At 42.8% G+C, this 20389-nt stretch overlaps 1 protein-coding gene across 1 annotated transcript; it reads right to left on the bottom strand.

Moving 5' to 3' along the window:
* Window positions 1-14690: 14690 nt before the first annotated feature.
* Window positions 14691-16250, bottom strand: LOC121317750 (basic proline-rich protein-like; the record flags this gene model as incomplete). Its single annotated transcript, XM_041253894.1, has 1 exon — window positions 14691-16250. A coding segment is annotated over one exon (1560 nt), but the record flags the coding sequence as incomplete, so codon positions are not given.
* Window positions 16251-20389: the final 4139 nt, after the last annotated feature.

Here is a 20389-nt window from a genome sequence, read left to right as displayed (position 1 = left end):
GGCACTGGATTACCTAAGGGAAAACCTATCCCCACATAAACCGCTATGCACTTTAATGCCAGGCCAAAGGTAAAACTGAAAAATTGACAAAGTGCATTTAGTTATAATGCCCCCAGGGATGCTGTGTAGATCAATATTTTTAAGTCAAGACTAAAGACATATTTTTATTGTTTAGCCTTTTTAACCTGACGTACAAACATAATTCATTGATCGCAAAGCCGTCTTAATTGGCCAATCAGAGAGCTCATAAGCCACCGCATGCTCAACTACTCTTGGTTATGATATCCCAGCGCCATAACCTGGTTCAAACAAATACCATATTGACATACTGTTGCAATGTTATGATATAGGCTTTTTTTTAGTTAGAGGTTTAAAATGGTGAAAAGTTGTGCCTGGGGGACTTGCAACAAGGTACCCAGAATGTTTGGAAGGGGGAATATATTGTATTCCTTTCCCAAAGCCAAAGATGAACTTCGAAAAATGTGCGCTTTGGGTCAGCTGCACATAAAACGCATCAGTAAAGACACCTGCGTCTGCTCCAAGCTACGACGTCCAAAAAGGATAATGTGTGGTGAACCTTTTAAAAGCTATTCAAACTGCCAAGACTTTATTGTTTTCCTAAATCCTGGAGTGTTGCTTGAATGCTATACGTCTGGATGTCATTGTTCTCCACTTTAAATAAAAGCATTACAATTTTTGCACTTTACCTGCTGTTGACTCGTCCTTTCAAAGGCTCTTTTGTACAAGGTTTAGTAACAGTTAAGAATTAAAAACATATCTCAGAAAGTCAGGAAACAACTGTGGTAAAAAAAATATTCACATACGGTTTAAACCAAACTTTGTCAAAAGGGAGTTCAACATGCCTACAGAATAATTAAAATCAAATAAATAATGAACTTTCATGTCGTTCTGGTTCTTTTAGACACTACAAATAAACAGCACATTTGTCTTTTGGAATAAAAATGCAAGAACATTTTTCAAACAGTCTGTTACACTCACTTTATGACTGTAGATTAGGATTCATTTGTTAGAATACTAAATAAATAAATCAGCTGTTGCCAACAACTATAACAATATAACTGACGATGGCAATACTATTTTTTATCATTCAGAAAACACTACAACCAAGTACTTTCTTTCAATGTTCTCTATTAATATTTTATTACATGATTTATGACATTTTAGAAGTATCACGGTTGCTTATTTTCTGTAATATGGTAACCTACCTATATGTAGCAGCGTGTGTGGCTAACCTACTTTGACTACAGTACACTTATCGGTGACAGTTACTGAGAGCCTATTAGGTGGGAGTTGGAAGGTCGGGAGTACTGTACCAGCGAATCAGGAGTGTGTATTGGTTGTTAAGGGGCGGTACAGTGCTGGTGTAGCAGTTAAGTCCAAGAGTGTGACGTAAATGTTTTTCTACACTAAAAATTACCTCAAAATAGCAACTTGATTTCTGTAAAAACAATATATCCTGCTCTTTTTTTTTTCACTGTAACTTGCTTGTTTGTAATTTCTCTGCAAGAGAAACCAAAAATAAATCTTCTCATAGATAGTAAGCACATTGTTTTTATTTGTACGGGAATTACAATTGAATTAAAAACAAAACAAAAACACCTATAAGAACTTCAGAAGGACTGCTGTTCTGTACGTAGTTTATCTTGGATTTTTTCTTTCAGAACTGTACTGCCATAAAATAATACATGCTTACTATGTGTGTGTGCATTAGTTTGTAATTTACGTGCTAGATTGAGGCTCCCGTCTCTTCAGGGCATTTATTCGAGGGCAGACGCTATTATAAAGCTGATATATGACTTTGGCTTCAATACGAGGGCATCTTTAATTCGAGGGCGGCGCCAAATTGAAGTAATACAGTATATATACAGTATATTGTGAAAGCCAACATGCTACACAGGCTCACTCTGGTTCTTTTCCCTTCCAAACCACGACCAGACACACAGGATTTGAAAGAATAGCGCTGACGTGCACTTTTAATTACAAAAATAAACAAAACAAAAACAAACACCTAGCTTCTCCAGAGCTCTAACTAAACAATTCTGCAGGTCCCTGACTAGCTCGCAGGACAGCTAAGCAGTTGCACAATCTTGCACAAGACGGTAGGGAAGTGTACATGTATTTGTTTAGTTTTTGAATGGGGTCTCCCCCTCTGCCCCTGTATTGTGTTATTTTGTATTTTGCGTTTGTATTATGATTTGTTTGTTATATGTAAAAATGACGGCATGAGCCGTGTTATTGTTTTGAAGCCATGGCTGTATTTTGTTTTTGTATTTATGTTGCAGCGTGGATGGGAAGCCCATTTCTTCAATGATGGCAAGTCGTCCAGGTCCTGATGCAGCAAAGCATCCCCAAATCATGACACTACCACCACCATGCTTGACTGTTGGTATGAAGTTTTTACTTTGGAATGCAGTGTTTGGTTTTTGCCAGACATGACAGGGCTCACGTTGGCCAAAAAGTTCCACTTTTGACTCATCTGTCCATAGAACATTGTTCCAGAACTCCTGAGGATCATCCAGGTGCTTTTTGGCAAACTTGAGATGAACATTCATGTTCTTCTTAGTGAGCAGCGGTTTCCGCCTTGCTACTCTGCCATGAAGCCCATTTTTGCCCAGTGTGTTTCTGATGGAGAGAGGCCTGCAGACCCCTAAATGTTGTTCTAGGGTTTTTTCTAACTTCTTGGACGATTTTACGTCTTGCTCTTGTAGAAATTTTGGCAGGATGGCCACTCATGGGAAGATTTACTACTGTTCCAAACTTTCTCTATTTGGACAATATGGCTCTGACTGTGGTAGAAATGGCATTGTTACCCTTTCTAGACTGATAGACAGTAACAACTTTTTTTCTGGAGGTCTTCAGGAATTTCTTTTAAAATGGCATGATGTGCCTCTAGAACCTGTGTGCTGACAAACTCACTCCGATGGTAAGGGCCAAAGTTAGTCAGATTTATATTGGGTAGGACTAACCCAAATCAGGCCTGATTTTTAATCAAAGTATTCTAACAGCTGATCCTAATTATCCCTTTAATTGGGTTGAGTTAACTAGGGGGGGCAATAACTTTTTCACACCTGAAGATTGCATGTTTGACTACCTTGCACACCAAACAAATTAAAGAAGCACCAAACTTTGGTGTCATTTTTTTTTCTCTGAGACTCCCTCTATATACTACTGCAACCCACAAAAAGATCTGACCAAATTCAATGTGAAAAATGTGCAAAAATGCAGAAAATCAGACAGGGGGCAAATACTTTTTCACGGCACTGTATATAAAATTATACGGATATGTATGTATATGTCTATATATACTGTATATTATTTTGGTGTTACAGATATTTGTTAATCTAAAAATGACTACATTTTAGACACATTTTAAAATGCTGCAACAGTAATATTACTAGTTCTTTCATATAATGTTATTAGTACTAAAAAATAAATAAATAAATAAAAACACATCAGAGCACAGCACAAGAAGCAAACTTTTAACATGTAGGCCAAATGTTTAACACCCCTGCTTTATGTAATAACTTTGGGAAGTCTCTTACCATGTTTGCCATGCTCTCTGTGTCTATTTATTCTTTTTAATTATTTTCACAGCGGTCTAATTTCAAACTACCAATTAACTCCACCCACGTGTATGACTTGCCTGATTACTGCTTTGCATGGGATATGTTTTATTTTAGTTTTTAGCACTTTGTTGACGGGAAACCTACCCAGCAGTTCCCAGATCCATCAGATGCTTCATCAAGACCCAGCAGGCCACCTCCCAAGAAAAGGTTATATTCGGAAGTATTAAGGGAAGAGTACATTATACTTCTATTATTTTATTATGTCATTCATAAATATATACATCATGTAAGATAAAATCTCGCTCATTACTTATTCATACTGCTACAGTGTATAGTACTTAGGGACCATAAAACCAAATACAAAACAAAAACTTTCAACAGGAAGTAAAAATATGTTTGACAATAAACTCTTATGCATTTTAACCTCTAGTCTGCAGTGTAACAAACAACACACATTTCGAAGGACCCCAGCTTTTTTTTTTTCATACAAGATGAGGGCATATTTTAACTTGGGCACTGCCTTTAATGCTGTGTCTAGTCTGTAATCTAAAGCCCTGACACCTATTAACATTTTGTTCCAGGCTAAATAGTAGAGTATGATGAGTCTGCATCACTAAAATGATCTGCCTGAGACAGATCTAGCAACACTAAGGAATGTACCCCAAGAGGTGCGTTTGCATCACTTTTGTTACAGAAAGTAGTGTAACAAATTTACCATGTGATTCATAAAGTCAACGTCTCGGTAAACTCTTTCAGTAAACACGTCTTTCTTTGTGTAGCACAAAATAACAAAAGTCAAGACCACTTAATAACAGTTGCCCTTGTATTTGATAGTAATAATTATGGCACTTGGAAATGTTAATTTTATCATTATCGTTAAAGACATAAAAGTCCTTGATGGATGATGCTACGTCTCCCACTGACATATCCCTAGTCCTGTAGGGGTATTTCACCTTCAATAATCCAGTTCTTCCATTATCACAGACCAAGGCATCTGGTGAGGCACCAATAAAGGTTAGATCAGGTTGCAGCAGAAGACCACAGCTGTGTAAATGCCTTTCTGGGTATTTTTGCAGATAGTTCTTTTTAGCCACAGTCTCATTGGCTGTCTCATATCTTGTAGCATCTGATGAGAAAATGTTGGCATAGTAAACTGACTTCATAAATGCCTCTGACACTTTCTTTCGTTTTAGATCTGGACGCTATGATCCTACCCTCTCTGCCGGTGCCACTTCTTGCTGTTCACTTGTTTCTTTTTCTATTTTCTGTGCTTCTGTCAGGCTGAATCTTGGGCTTGTTGACTGTTCAAGTGGTGTATGCACATCTTGCAACAATGCCACTGGAACCTCTAATGATCGACATGTTGTGGGTGTCTGTTGGTTGATTGGATTAGCCATGAGAGGGAGCTGAAAAATTGTAGAATAAAATAAATATTAATTTTTATATAACAAGGCCCCCACTGGTCTGTGAGAGATCCAACACAAAAGTTCAGGTAAGGATACAGTCTGCATCACAAATACAAACAGTCCAAAGGAATGAAAAAAATGGGAGAAATAATAATGACACAGGAGGTAAAACCTTGTAGAGTAGGCAGTCCAGGCAAACCAATCCCAGAGGGTGTGACAGGTGCAGCTGCTCTTCAAACCAATCCCAAAGGGCATGGCAGGCACAGCTGTTCTTCAGTTTTGTGTCGTTGTTGTGTATCAGTCCAACCCAGCAAACAAGTCGCATCCAATTTAGCAAAAGCAAAGTTCACAGATAAACAAGGTTCGGTATAAAACAAGCAATGGCAAAGACAGTTCCAACGCTTGCTTCGGGTCAAGATCAGACAACCCAGGCATCCAAATTTGAGCTTTTTTATAGAGCACTGTGGAAAAGTGACTGCTGATTGTGAACAGGTGCAGAGGTGATGCAGTGCAGGAATAATCACAGATGACTGTAATCCGGTTTGATAAGTGGTTTATTATTTTTAATCCAGGTCTGGTGACCAAATAATAGACCTTGGAAATACACAACGATGTGTAATGCACAGAGGAGACAAAAAGGGTTACAGTCCAAACAATAAACACAAATTATCTGCCCTACAATAATACTGGACACGGTCACCAGTCCTGGGTGCATGCAGTCGTGCTCGTAGAGGGTGATAAACAGGTTACTTGGTGACTGTAGTGCAGTGCTGATCCGGCTTGTGCTGGCCCAAGGCGACAGTTCCGGATACATGTTAGCTGGCTGGTGGTTTACAAACACAGACAGTTGCTAACAGACAAAACAAACAAACAAAACACTCACAAATATTGTTTTTATTAGATCTCCTTTATTGCAAGCAGTGGTTACTGCGGCTCTCACAGTCCTTCAAGCTTACTTTCAAAAACCAAGCGAAGGAAAAGATTTATGATTCTCCATCCCCTTTATGCTATCATGCATGACCCCTTGTAAACGATTGCAGCTGTCTCTATTGCCTGCAGCTGCTACATCGTTTACCTTCTGGATCAATATGTTCCTGCACCGGAGTCTTGCCTTCTTCCAGGCTGACCAACTTCCTGACCCTGGAAAGGAATTGTTAGGCCAGCCCGTCCAAAGTCTTCCCCTTTCACTACTTAGTGCCCACACAGGTCGGGAGGGAGATTTACAACCAGAACTCATTATATTTCTGTCACAAGCACTCAATGAGGAAATGTGGCATTGTTACGTGTTCCCACACTGAAGCAGGCAGACAGGCAGGTGAGAGCCGGAATGGAGGCACAGAGACTCAGTATTTATTAACACACAAAAAAAAAAAAAAAAAAAAAACAATAATGTCATATGACGCTACCAGCAATGGTAGCACACAGAAGATGGTATAAGACTGTAAAAGCACTACCAGGAGGCAGCACTTAATTGCCTGAGCGTCGCTGGGGGAGGTGGAGGGGAGGGCTTAGATCAGCAAGGGTGTCTTTGGCTCACCGCGCACCAGCGACCCCTGTAGTCTGGCTGGGCACCTGCGGGCTTGCCTGTTAGCTGCCCAGGAGATGCGTTGTCCTCCAACACTGTAGCTCCTGGGTGGCTGGATGGTGAATCCACAGTTTGTAAAGAAGCGGTCGGCTTCGATTGATTAATTAAATCAATCTATCAACAACAATTAACCCAAAAATATACAATAAACTACATATTTTCCATGTGCAGGGCTTCCGCCCTGCCACATATCCTCCAGCTCAGAATGGAATCCGTAGGGGTCCAGTCAACAAAAACAAAAATCATAAGGGTGGGTGGGAGGGAACATTGGAGCCAGCCGCTACCAGACACCAGGCTCTAATGTTCCATACAATTATCCATATTAACATTTCTACAATAAACATGCACACACATACTGGGCCCGTGCAACTCGGTTTTAGTCCATTTCCTGCTGGCCACTGCAGCACAGTACACCGGCAGTGATATTACTGTCTTTGGCAGTGTTCACTGTGGTTGCAAAGGGCACCGTGGCTTGTTGCCCTTTACTGAACGGTCACTTCTCCCTCTCTAAGTACAGCGACGGCTCCTTGCTACATGAATCGGACTCCTGCCACTCTGCATTCGGGCTGAACATTTCTCCCTCTCAGTCCTTCTGACATGAAGCTCCACCCTCTCTAACGTGGTGACGGCACAGAACGTGAGCGACTGCTCCAGCAGCAATGGCTGAACCGGAGACAGCAGCAATCCTCCAGTGGTTGGCCTGTCTCCTCAGGCTCTGGGGGCCGGAGCTCCTCCTCCTCGATGTTTAGCAGGATGTTTTCCTTCATCGCTGACTTTCTCTTTTTTTCAATTCTCCTCAGCAGCACTACCCGTGCCTGCTGAGCATCGTCATGGCTTACGCTTGCCCTTGTCCCTCCCAAAAAAAAGCGAGGGGGTGGCGCTCAAGCTCCACTTCCAGGTGTTCTCAGCAACCGCAGCGCTTGCGGCTCTTGTTCCCCCCAGTACATCACCGGTCTTCTTTCACCATCTCAGCCGTCCGCCACTCGGAAGCTAGGTCCCCTCTTCAGTGCATCCCACACTGACACCATATGTGGCATTGTTACGCATTGTTCTCGCACTGAAGCAAGCAGACAGGCAGGTGAGAGTTGGAATGGAGGCACGGAGACACAGAAGTGCAGTGAAACACGGCAGCATGGTGCTCAGTATTTATTAACACATAAAGCTAAAAACACAAACAATATGTCATATGACACTACCAGACTGTAAAAACACTAAAAATAAAACACAATACAACAAACCTTAAATCAAAGGTGCCGTAAAAACAGCAGGCCTTGCAGCAGCTAAACAATTAATTAAATCAATCTATTAACAACAATTAACCCAAAAATATACAATAAACTACATATTTCCCATGTGCAGGGCTTTCGCCTTGCCACAGGAACCAACTGATTTCGGATAGGCTACAGGTGCTGGCCAAAAAAGCACTGATTAACCTTTCAGCAATTCAAAATGAACCCTTTCCTAACAGCAGCTACAGCCTATAACTCCAAGCCTGCCAGGAATTCTGCAGTGGACTGTTATGGTCCCAGATCCCAGCCTGCCATGAGCACCCTCTGTCAGAGTAGCAGTGAGCTGGCTATATATATATATATATATATATATATTATATATATATATATATATATATATATATATATATATATATATATATAGTAATAATTTTATTTCCCTATTTTTCAGAATGTGAGGAACAGGACCTGAATCTTCAGAGTACTTCTGAGCAGTTACCCCAACAGAATGACTTACTCGACACATCACAGGAAATGAGTCATTGCAGCAACAAATAGAGAACTTTAAAAAACCAAAGATGCAGAAGTGTCATTCTAACCCTGAGTCAGTAAATGAAAGTAATATTAATAGCTGCTTTCAGTATTATACAGGATTTTCCTATGACCAGTATAATGATGTGTATTTTTTTTTGAATATCCAGTATTATATCAATACTGCAAACAACTGTATCACTGAAGATTATGAAGACCAACCGACACATAAAAAACATGTCCCTTCAACAGCAGCATTACTGGTTTTTATGAAACTGAGAAACAATATTGACATGAAAGACCTAGCTTTCAGATTTCATATTGATGTTCACAGTGTGAGTATTATATTCAACTCTTGGGTTGATTATATGTGCCATAGATTGGGGCACATATCAGTATGGCCACACAGGGATGTCATCACTAAGCACATGCCAGTCGATTATAAGAATGATTATCCCTCGACTTTTGCCATGTTGGATTGTACAGAAATCTAAATTCAGAAACAAACCTTGCTGAAAGTGCAAAGTCAGTGCTATTCTGACTACAAGTCGACAACTTCTTTGAAATCTTTAGTGGCATGTGAAATTCAAAACTGTGTTAGGTAAAATGCCCAACTATGCTGGCAGTATCAATAAAATGTGGTTTGTTGTGAGCATGCTATTATCAAAAAACAATAGTTCCCATGCCTCATTACCTGATAGCTCAAACCACTACATAAAGGGTAACTGACTTCATCAATAACAATTTTCAGTGGAGGTTGGCTGATGATGTAACTGATTGGTGTATTTGTCATGCCTTTCAGTACCTGGAGATCCTTCTCTGTGACTTGTAAGACCTTCCTGAAACCAGAAGAATCCATCTGAATACTTTGTTCTGTCTGTTTTGTTTATTATATTCAGTGACCTGTCATCTGTTTCGAAAACTATATTTATGAAAATACATAAACATTATAAATAACAATATCAGCAATAGATTTATCACGGTATCTTTGTCACGTTATTCAATTTATTTTTCATTTAAATGTAGTTCACTTGGTATTTGTCTATTCTGAAATACAAGTATTTGCATTTGTATTTAAAATCATGGGAAAGGTTCAAAACATTTCAAATGCATTTAAATACCGTTCATTAAACTGCAAAAGTTGTTTTCACCTGTGTGTAACCCCTATTCATCGCTATGAGACCTGCAAATCACACCTCTCCAATTACTATTACAAGCTCAATCAAACTCATCTGCTCATGATCTTCCAAACCTTTGAAGTATGAAGGAATGAAACAGTTTGACAAAGGTAGGTAATTGTAATTATTCAATTGCCATTTATTGGATGCTTTGATGTTCTGAGTAAATCACCACCTGTAACTATTAATGACTATAAATACCCTGCATAAATGTTAGAAGACTAGAAAATACACAGAAAAATATAACAGAGCATTGTGTTATCATTCTACTTATGAAAGTCAACCCTATTGTAAAGATGTCAGGCAGAGTTCAGTCTTTGATGCAGCAGTACTATGCTTGATCAGCCATATGACAAGGGTAAATACCCTGTAAAATATTGATCTGAGCTGAGTTTTCTGGCTCAACTAAAGCAACATCCAGTATTCTCTTAAGGCATCTTAAGGTAATCTCTTTCTTTTTGTTTATTTCCATATTAAGTGCAATATAAAACAATGATGTAATATAAAGATATTGTTAATGTAAACTTATACATACTCTGAGTGTGTTCTACCAATTATACACAGCTTATATGCAAGATTAGTTCCTTATAGGCAGTTAGAAAAGATAATATATGCAAGTGTACTCCTTATTAATAGTTTTTCTTTTTGGTTTTGGTTTGTTTCAGAGGAAACACAAGAAAGTCTACAATGAGTGTGCTTCAAAATTGCCAGGAAAGGGTAAGCAGACCAGCAGGAGCAGGTACAAGTCCACAGATGTCACCAAACTGACATCACTGATGCCCTAGTGACCTTCACTGCTGGAGACTTGATCCCACTCTTTGTGGTTGACAGTACGTACTTCCGTTCATTCTTGAACAAGCTGGACCCATGTTATCAGGTTCCCGGCAGAAAAAATCTTATCTCAGCATTGATTCATGAGAAGTGTATGCAGCTCAGAGAAGGTCCTACCCTTTGTATGCAGCAATCCCAGCATGTTTGTGTAACCCAAACCCAGTACATGCATCTAAGCAATATATGGTCCATGACATTCTCCATGATACCTGTGACTCCCTAAAAGACACCTAATGTATAAGTCTACCTATTTCAGTATCATTCTATTCAGATTAGCAGTTGCTACAACATTATTATTACAAACAAGAATCCTAGTCTCTGTGATACATTCAGCAAAATCAGTTCAGTTGTGACAGTTTTTTGCTGTCTGGAACTGCCAATAAAAACATTGTGTGTGTCCTTGCTCTTTTGTACAGTTAAGCAACAAGGTTAACAGTGTTCACAGTTTTTTTTTTTTAGAATCAAAAAACCAATTACCTGTTTAAACTCAATCAAGGAATCATCCTTTCTGATAACAGGAGATTAGAAAGATCTATATAGGTTTACAAGTTGTGGATTAGGATTCCAGTATGGGCAGAGATGGAATTGGATGAGGTCACATTGCAAATGATGTATAAAACCATTTTTGTCCAATTATATTTCTGCATCACAGCAACTCCCCACAGTAGTTCAGGAAAATTGAAGGTCAGTAAGTTTTCTACTCTCCCAGAATCAAGCCAATTGCCCCTTCAGTACAGCCTGCCAATCTGGCCACCAAAACATATATATTATAAAAAAAGCAAGGGAAATAAACAAAAACCCAGACATAGCATTACACAAATACAAAGAAAATAATAAAATAAAATACCAACATTCTAGAAGGAAGGGCTGTGTACTAGCCACGTATTATTTGCTATACGTTAATGCATATACTGTATATTTAATTTAAAAAAAAAAACAGTTAAACATGTACAGGTGTCACACTACTTACTTAGGACACTCAGGGTCCCCAAAATATATAGTCGCCAACTACGCCACTTGGTGGTAAGAACCAGGACTAACTAAAAATAAATTTACCACTATAGTTAACAAAATCAATAGTCCACAATAAAAACACATTTGTTAGTGATAGTTGGGATATAGACCAGTAGCAACACCACAGAGAGACAGACAAGGCTTAACTCAGTTAAAACAATATTTATTAAATATTAAAAAAAAAAAAAGTTGCATAAAAAGTTTAATTAAACAAGAAAAAGCAAACACCCACTGGATGGCTAGGGTGTGAAAGTATCAACACAATAGGCACCCACTAATTAGCTAGGGTGTAAAGTATCAAAAAAACAAAAAGGAGAAAGGAAAAAATGATTCCCCCGCAATGTTGCCAGCACCAACAACCTCTTCAAGGGGAGGGAAGGAAGGGGAGAGGAGAAGCACACGATGGTCAATAGCAGCAACCCAATCGCCACGCAAGTAGGGCAGGGATTCTAAATAAATATAAAAACAAAAAGAAATACAGCAGCAAAACCCCAAAACATAAGAACCTTGCCTTCTTCATGGTAACTAATATACAATAATTAAAACAAAATAAAATACTGGGTTATTCGCTCTAGAATAACCTGTAACACACCGAAAGAAACACCAGAGAACTCTAACCACAATCCGGCAGCAATAATAAAGTAAAACAAACAGCAGCTATATCACTACAGCACAGCATTTATTTTTCTCTTTCTTCCCCACCAGTCACTGTTTCACAAGTTTCAAGCAGGCTCCTATAATGTCACAATGCGTTTATAGCACAGCCTACTAATAAAACAAGCAAAACTCCTTGCCACTATAGCTGAAACCAATTGAAGAGCAAGAGCAATAGCGGCTGAAAGCGAAACCAACCCTAGTAAACACCGTCAGCTTCGCAACAAAATATCTCAGATCGAGGTAAAACGTCCGACCCCATGTTTACCAAACATCCCTGCTTCAGCTATCCCAAGCAAAACTGAGCTGCCCTCCCGATCTCCGGATACACTTGCCTTTTATAGTACGTGGTCCTTCCTTTTTCTGCTTCCAACCCAATAAACCACCACTTAAACAAAGAGGTTAATTGCCCTACGCTAAACTACAATACATTTAAGTTATTAGTCGCAGGTTAACAACATCACTGCACCTTCAGCATCACAGCTACAACAGCGATGTGAAAAATAAATAAAACAAAACAAATATTAAATTCTCAATAACAAAACAATCCATCGTGAAAACGTAAATCAAATAAATAAAATAAATCCTACAATGTGATTGTGTATACTACAAAAAAACAAAAATATAAAAGTGAACAAAAAGGATTCTATAGACAACGTGCTCATTTACTTTACGATCCCGTAGCCGACTCAGCTGTTGGCTCACAGCACGTAAAGAAGATAAAACACAGGTATGTCTTTCTTTTGTTACCAAATTACGGTATAGTAGTGGGGTTAGTAGATAAATATAAACTACAAAGAGTTGAAACATTCTTTTCTTTAACTAATATATGGCAGCTGACAGGGGTACTTATTCCTTTGTGTTCCTGCCTCGTGCAACACATATATAATATATACAAGTTTTCCTAGAGAACTGTAGCTTTAGCATTTCTGCTCCTTATGGTAGTCTGCGAATGGAGTTAATGATATAAAAATTATCCGGTCAAAATGTTTAGTACAATACATTTCAAATATACTGGTAGTAAATCTACAATAGGCTACCCATACCCACGCACATTTCTCACTACTTAATATTCTTATATAATAATTAGAAATACCTGAATACGAATTCTGCAGGGGCAGTGCAAAACTCTCGGATGTAGAATATATATATATAGATATATATAATATATATATACTATATATATATAGATATATAAATATATATAATATATATATTTAGTCATGTATGTATATATATATATATATAATATAAATTTTTCATGTTTTCGAGATTTTACTTCTTCTCTATATTCGGTCGCTCAAGCTTGGTGCAGTCGGTAGCCTGCCGCACTCATACAGGACACCACTGTCCCAGCTATGCTAATTTAATACATGTATGTCCTTGGTAGGTACCCATGATAGATGCTACTTGAGGCTAGTGTACAATTAATTTTATCTTATTGCTAAGGGACAGAAAAGTTATCTGATGACCAAAGACAAAGACAACAAAAGTATAAAGATAAAAACTCTGCTCTGCAAAGGGCTTAATTTTTTTTTTAATTTGTAGTATTTATTTATTTATGTATTTATTTTTATTTATGGCATTTATATAGCACATTTTAGATAAAAGTATTGCAAAGCACAGTACAGTACATAACAGAAAAAAGAACAAACCACAATACATTTGTATAGCATGTCACACATATGGTAGCTTCAGTATTTTTTATAACCTTTTTCTAAAACAATTCAACTATGAAGCACTATCATCTAAGTTAAATGGCAATCATTTGAAATGTTGAATAAATGGTGACAAACACAGATACTGAATGAAGAGGTCTCTGAACCTCTGTATGCTTATTTTTTCCTATTTGGTCAAATTTGTTTGCCAGGGCTACTTCCAGCAAAGCTGTTATTAATTAAACAAATGCTTGTTAAAGCCTTTAGTTATAGAAAAAGTTACATGAGGTTACGTCACAAACTGATCTTTACTGCGGATGTCTGGTCAACCTAAGGTAAGGCTTCCGGACATGTTTTCCATGCAACAAAAGCATATTTGTGCTGCTTTTTAGCGTGAGAAGGTGACTTACCCACCCTTTTAAGTGTTTTGGCTGCACACTCCCTATAGTGTGGTATAGAAATGTGCGTGGGATGTGTGGTTATGTCACATTCTCAGGACAATAGAGAGACCATTTTAAGTTTCTAAATCATGGAAACCACACCATTGTCACATGGACAGATGAGACAAGCAGGTAAGCGATGCATTACAGACTAGTATGTGTCAAAGAAGCACATACAGTATAAAGCTTTCAGTAGCACAACACTACAATGACTAGCGTCACACTAACTCATTTAACTAAAATTAACATCCAATTAAGATCAAAGGAAAAACAATCCAATTTAAATGCATCAAGATTTCAGGTTGTAACACAACAAACTGTGAAAACATCCAGGGGGGGGGGGGGGGGGGGGGGGGGTGAGGGGGGGGGGGGGGGTGGGGGGGGGGGTGGGGGTGGGGGGGGGGGTGGGGGGGGGGGGGGGGGGGGGGGGGGGGGGGGGGGGGGGGGGGGGGGGGGGGGTGGGGGGGGGGGGGGGGGGGGGGGGTGGGGGGGGGGGGGGGGGGGGGGGGGGGGGGGGGGGGGGGGGGGGGGGGGGGGGGGGGGGGGGGGGGGGGGGGGGTGGGGGGGTGTGGGGGGGGGGTGGGGGGGGGGGGGGGGGGGGGGGGGGGGGGGGGGGGGGGGGGGGGGGGGGGGGGGGGGGGGGGGGGGGGGGGGGTGGGGGGGGGGGGGGGGGGGGGGGGGGGGGGGGGGGGGGGGGGGGGGGGGGGGGGGGGGGGGGGGGGGGGGGGGGGGGGGGGGGGGGGGGGGGGGGGGGGGGGGGGGGGGGGGGGGGGGGGGGGGGGGGGGGGGGGGGGGGGGGGGTGGGGGGGGGGGGTGGGGGTTGGGGGGGGGGGGGGGGGGGGGGGGGGGGGGGGGGGGGGGGGGGGGGGGGGGGGGGGGGGGGGGGGGGGGGGGGGGGGGGGGGGGGGGGGGGGGGGGGGGGGGGGGGGGGGGGGGGGGGGGGGGGGGGGGGGGGGGGGGGGGGGGGGGGGGGGGGGGGGGGGGGGGGGGGGGGGGGGGGGGGGGGGGGGGGGGGGGGGGGGGGGGGGGGGGGGGGGGGGGGGGGGGGGGGGGGGGGGGGGGGGGGGGGGGGGGGGGGGGGGGGGGGGGGGGGGGGGGGGGGGGGGGGGGGGGGGGGGGGGGGGGGGGGGGGGGGGGGGGGGGGGGGGGGGGGGGGGGGGGGGGGGGGGGGGGGGGGGGGGGGGGGGGGGGGGGGGGGGGGGGGGGGGGGGGGGGGGGGGGGGGGGGGGGGGGGGGGGGGGGGGGGGGGGGGGGGGGGGGGGGGGGGGGGGGGGGGGGGGGGGGGGGGGGGGGGGGGGGGGGGTGGGGGGGGGGGGGGGGGGGGGGGGGGGGGGGGGGGGGGGGGGGGGGGGGGGGGGGGGGGGGGGGGGGGGGGGGGGGGGGGGGGGGGGGGGGGGGGGGGGGGGGGGGGGGGGGGGGGGGGGGGGGGGGGGGGGGGGGGGGGGGGGGGGGGGGGGGGGGGGGGGGGGGGGGGGGGGGGGGGGGGGGGGGGGGGGGGGGGGGGGGGGGGGGGGGGGGGGGGGGGGGGGGGGGGGGGGGGGGGGGGGGGGGGGGGGGGGGGGGGGGGGGGGGGGGGGGGGGGGGGGGGGGGGGGGGGGGGGGGGGGGGGGGGGGGGGGGGGGGGGGGGGGGGGGGGGGGGGGGGGGGGGGGGGGGGGGGGGGGGGGGGGGGGGGGGGGGGGGGGGGGGGGGGGGGGGGGGGGGGGGGGGGGGGGGGGGGGGGGGGGGGGGGGGGGGGGGGGGGGGGGGGGGGGGGGGGGGGGGGGGGGGGGGGGGGGGGGGGGGCGGGGGTGGGGGGGGTGGGGGGGGGAGTGGGGAGGGGGGGGGGGGGGGGGGGGGGGGGGGGGGGGGGGGGGGGGGGGGGGGGGGGGGGGGGGGGGGGGGGGGGGGGGGGGTGGGGGGGGGGGGGGGGGGGGGGGGGGGGGGGGGGGGGGGGGGGGGGGGGGGGGGGGGGGGGGGGGGGGGGGGGGGGGGGGGGGGGGGGGGGGGGGGGGGGGGGGGGGGGGGGGGGGGGGGGGGGGGGGGGGGGGGGGGGGGGGGGGGGGGGGGGGGGGGGGGGGGGGGGGGGGGGTGGGGTGGGGGGGGGGGGGGGGGGGGGGGGGGGGGGGGGGGGGGGGGGGGGGGGGGGGGGTGGGGGGGGGGGGTTGCGGGGGGGTTGGGGGGGGTTGGGGGGCGCGGGGGGGGGGGGTTGTGCTCAGTAGCTTATTGATCCCAAAATCTCATCAAGAAACTTCTCAAGGATCCCAGGGTGTCAGCTTCAACATTACTGGGGAGTGGGTTCCTGAATCTCACAATTCTCTTTGTAAAAAAGTGCCTCCTATTTTCTGTTCTGAATGCCCCATTATCTAATCTCCATTTGTAACCCCTGGTCCTTGTCCCTTGGGTCGACATTGTCAATACCTTTTAGAATTTTGAATGCTTGAATTAGATCGCCGCGTAGTCTTCTTTGTTCAACACTGAATAGATTCAATTCTTTAAGCCTGTCTGCATATGACATGCCTTATAAACCTGGAATAATTCTGGTGGCACTTCTTTGCACTCTTTCTAGAGCAGCAATATCCTTTTTGTAGCGAGGTCACCACAACTGAATACAATATTCTACATGAAGTCTTACTAATGCATTGTATAGTTTTTACATTACTTCCCTTGATTTAAATTCAACACTTTTCATTTTATATATAGCATCTTGTTGGCCTTTTTTTATAGCATCCCCACATCGTCTAGATGAAGATATTTCTGAGTCAACATAAACGCCTAGGTCTTTTTCATAAATTCCTTCTTCAATTTGAGTATATCCCATATGATATTTATAATGCACATTTGTATTGCCTGTGTACAGTACCTTGCACTTTTCTCTATTAAATGTAATTTGCCATGTGTCTGCCCAGATCTGAATGCAGTCTTGATCATTTTAAATGACCTTTGCTACTGCAACGGTGTTTGCCTCCTATTTTTGTGTTGTTTGCAAATTTAACAAGTTTGCTTACTACACCAGAATCTAAGTCATTAATGTAGATTAGGACTAGCAGATGACCTAATACATGTACATACCCTGTATATATGTAGATTTAAGGGAATATCATCAGATTTAAATAATGTAATTACTGAATGTGGCTTAGTAGACATATAGATATTATTAACCCCACAGAAACAGAGGATTCTTTTTTCTCAGCTGCACATAAAACTTTTTCCAGGATTGATTATATATTTATTTCAAAATTTACTGTTGCAAATGCACTCATTTTTTCAGATCACACCCCTGACACAGTTTTACTAGATTCTGATAATATGTCTATTAGAAAAACCAAACTAGAACATGCAGGTTTAATAACACATTAATTAGAGTTATTAAATAATAACACATTAATAACACATCGGCAGAAAAAGCAGTGTTCCACCTTAATAGAATAAAAGGATATTATCAGCAAGGTGACAAATCTGGGAAAGTTTTGGCAAATTCACTCAAACTTAACGAGTCTAGATTCAAAACGTCTATTAAAAATCGAGATGGCCAAGTAATTACTAATAAATAATTTAAGTGCTTTTACAAGAAACTCTACTTTTCAAATACCATTAATGATAAAATATGTGTCGATTCATTTTTTAATAAAGCTCAACTTAAAGACTTATCAGAGGACTAAGCTAACTGTCTTAAAATCCCAATTTCTCTGCAAGAAGTGTTGAGGTCTGTTTGATAAAATCCCATGCAATACAACTGGAGCAGATGGGATATCAGCAGAATTTTAGAAACATAACAAGGAATTGTTGGCTCCCAGTTCAGTTAATATTTTTCAATTTGCATTTGCTAACCAACAATTACCACGATTTATGAATTTATCTCATTTTACTTTAATTCATAAGGAAGAAAAGGACCACCTATCCTGCTCTAATTTTCGTCCAATAGCATTAATCCAAAATGACTGTAAAATATTAGCCTGCATTCTAGCTGACCGTTTGTCCAGTGTAATGGAAGGGATTATTCATCTGGGCCAAAAGGGCTTCATGAAACAGATTTACAACTAACTGTTTTAGAGGCTTTCAAAGATCATGGGCAACAAGCTTTACTAATATCCTTGGATGTGAATAAAGCCTTCGATAGGGTGGAATGGAATTTCTTATATGCAGTATTATATCGTATGGGTTTTAAAAGCAACTTTATAAATTGGATTTCCACGTTATACGAAAGTCTAGTAGCTTCTGTATACACCGGTACTGTTTTATCAAAGCCCTTTAATATTTCATGTGGAATGCGCCAAGCATGTCCACTTTCCTCATTACTATTAATTTAGTAAACATATGTATATATTTTAATTTGGACATCATATTTTCTCTATCTTACTATGTATGTTAAATGACTCAAAACAACTATATTGCTATTCAGATTTATGATATAACCACAAATTACTGTATAATAAGAAAACATGGGCTAAAGCAGGAATTAGTTGCTATGGCAATTTATTTTGTAAAGAATAATTTAGAAGTTAAAGAATGTTTAAAAATAATTTGGGGTTTGGGTAAACTTAAGCTTGCTCAAACAATTGAAAGGTATGGATCCAGGCTTCATTGAACCAAAATGAACACAAACTAAATCTTACCTTCTTAATATTAAGTAATCTCAGAAATTTGTTTCTGGTTTCTACAAATCTATATTGCTCCACACTAACGTAAAAAACGATTCTATTAAAAATAAATGGGAGAAAGATATACAGGTTGAAATCTCCCAGGAAGCTTGGAGCCGTATCAATTCTAACGTTAAAATTTGCTCCATCAATTCTAACCTTCCCTCCATTCAATTCAAAATCATAAACCACTGCCATTATACACCATATAAACTATACAGATCAAATTTAAAACAGAACTCAAATTGTTGGAGATGTGAAAGTGAAGATGGAACATTGATACATATGCTTTGGGAATGCAGCAAATTATAATGATTCTGGTCAAAGGTATATCAAATATCCTTGGATTCCTTTTAAGAAATAATCCTCAACAAATTATTTTGGGTGAAATATCTCTAAACGCTGCAGCCTAATGAACGGGAAGGATACTAGCCCACCATCGTTTGAGTTATGGAGACCCACGTCAATAGAATGTTTTGAATATGAGAGAAACTATCATTATAAACTACAAAAATCTAATTTATTCATTACATTTTGGAGCAAAGCTTTAAGCCTCTTGATAGCAACATCTTAGATACCACCTTTTTATCTTTATTAAATGTATGAAATATATCTTAAAATATACTATTTGCTGTTTTCTCATGAACTAGTGAGAGTTGTTTTGAATTGCTGTAAACTCATTAATAAAGTTTTATTCTGAAAAAAGTATGACAGAGGGAGTGTTTATTCTTCTATTCTAGTAAAAATGAACACAGATGGAGAATAGAGTTATCTGCAGCTTGGTAGGCTGCATCATAGCTATGTTTATTAATAAACGCTGTTTGATGAATCAAATGCTTTTTTTTTGTCTTCTAGTAGTAAATAGTTCAAGTGAGTGTTGTTTTTTTTTTTATGGCAAGCAGTTTCGGCCGCTCGTAAATATAAATATATACAGTATGGTTTTACATGATTTTGGCGGGGGGTTCAGAAACAAATACACAATTAGCCAGAAAAAAAAAGTATTTACATAATATTGATGCTGTGTGGAGGTTTGTTGTGTCCAGTACTATAAAAGAGGCAGTTTGCGGTTTATGTTTAATGTTTCCTGGCTGAATGCTGTTTTTCTGATCTTTTTAACTATTAAAGTAAACAGTTAGTGAAAAATCAAGCAAAATCTGTCATTTTACCAACAAAAAAAAAGAAATACAAATAAACAGCATATACCAGTGATCACTCTGTTTTAAAACAGAATACTTATTTTTGTTGACTTCAAAAATGTCTTTCTACCATTTCTACAAGTTGTAGAATGATGTAGAAAAGTGTTCCATGAAAGTAGAATCAACATTTTAGAAGTGACAGATTCTGTTCTACATTTTCTGGCAACCTGTAGTAGTGTCTCCTTGGCTTAAGGTCATAGATTAAGCAGAAGTCACGGCCAAATGTTCAGTTTGAACTGTCTTGCTATACTACTATAGTAAAACTAATTATTTTGGTAAGGAATCGTGCCCCCTGGACCCCTGGCCGACTAATCTTGTCCGTCTGTGCTTCTGATTTTGCTCCCTCCATTATGCACATGCTCAACCTGTCCCTGGACTCTGGCTAGGTTCCTGCTGCCCTCAAGCTTGCCCGAGTTACGCCGGTACTCAAAAAACCCTCCCTTGACCTGGATGACTTATCTA

The sequence above is a fragment of the Polyodon spathula genome, chromosome 6, assembly GCF_017654505.1.
Source record: "Polyodon spathula isolate WHYD16114869_AA chromosome 6, ASM1765450v1, whole genome shotgun sequence".
NCBI classification, from domain to species: domain Eukaryota; kingdom Metazoa; phylum Chordata; class Actinopteri; order Acipenseriformes; family Polyodontidae; genus Polyodon; species Polyodon spathula.
Note: the sequence above shows the minus strand (reverse complement) of the source record. Positions and strands in the feature narration are given on the sequence as shown.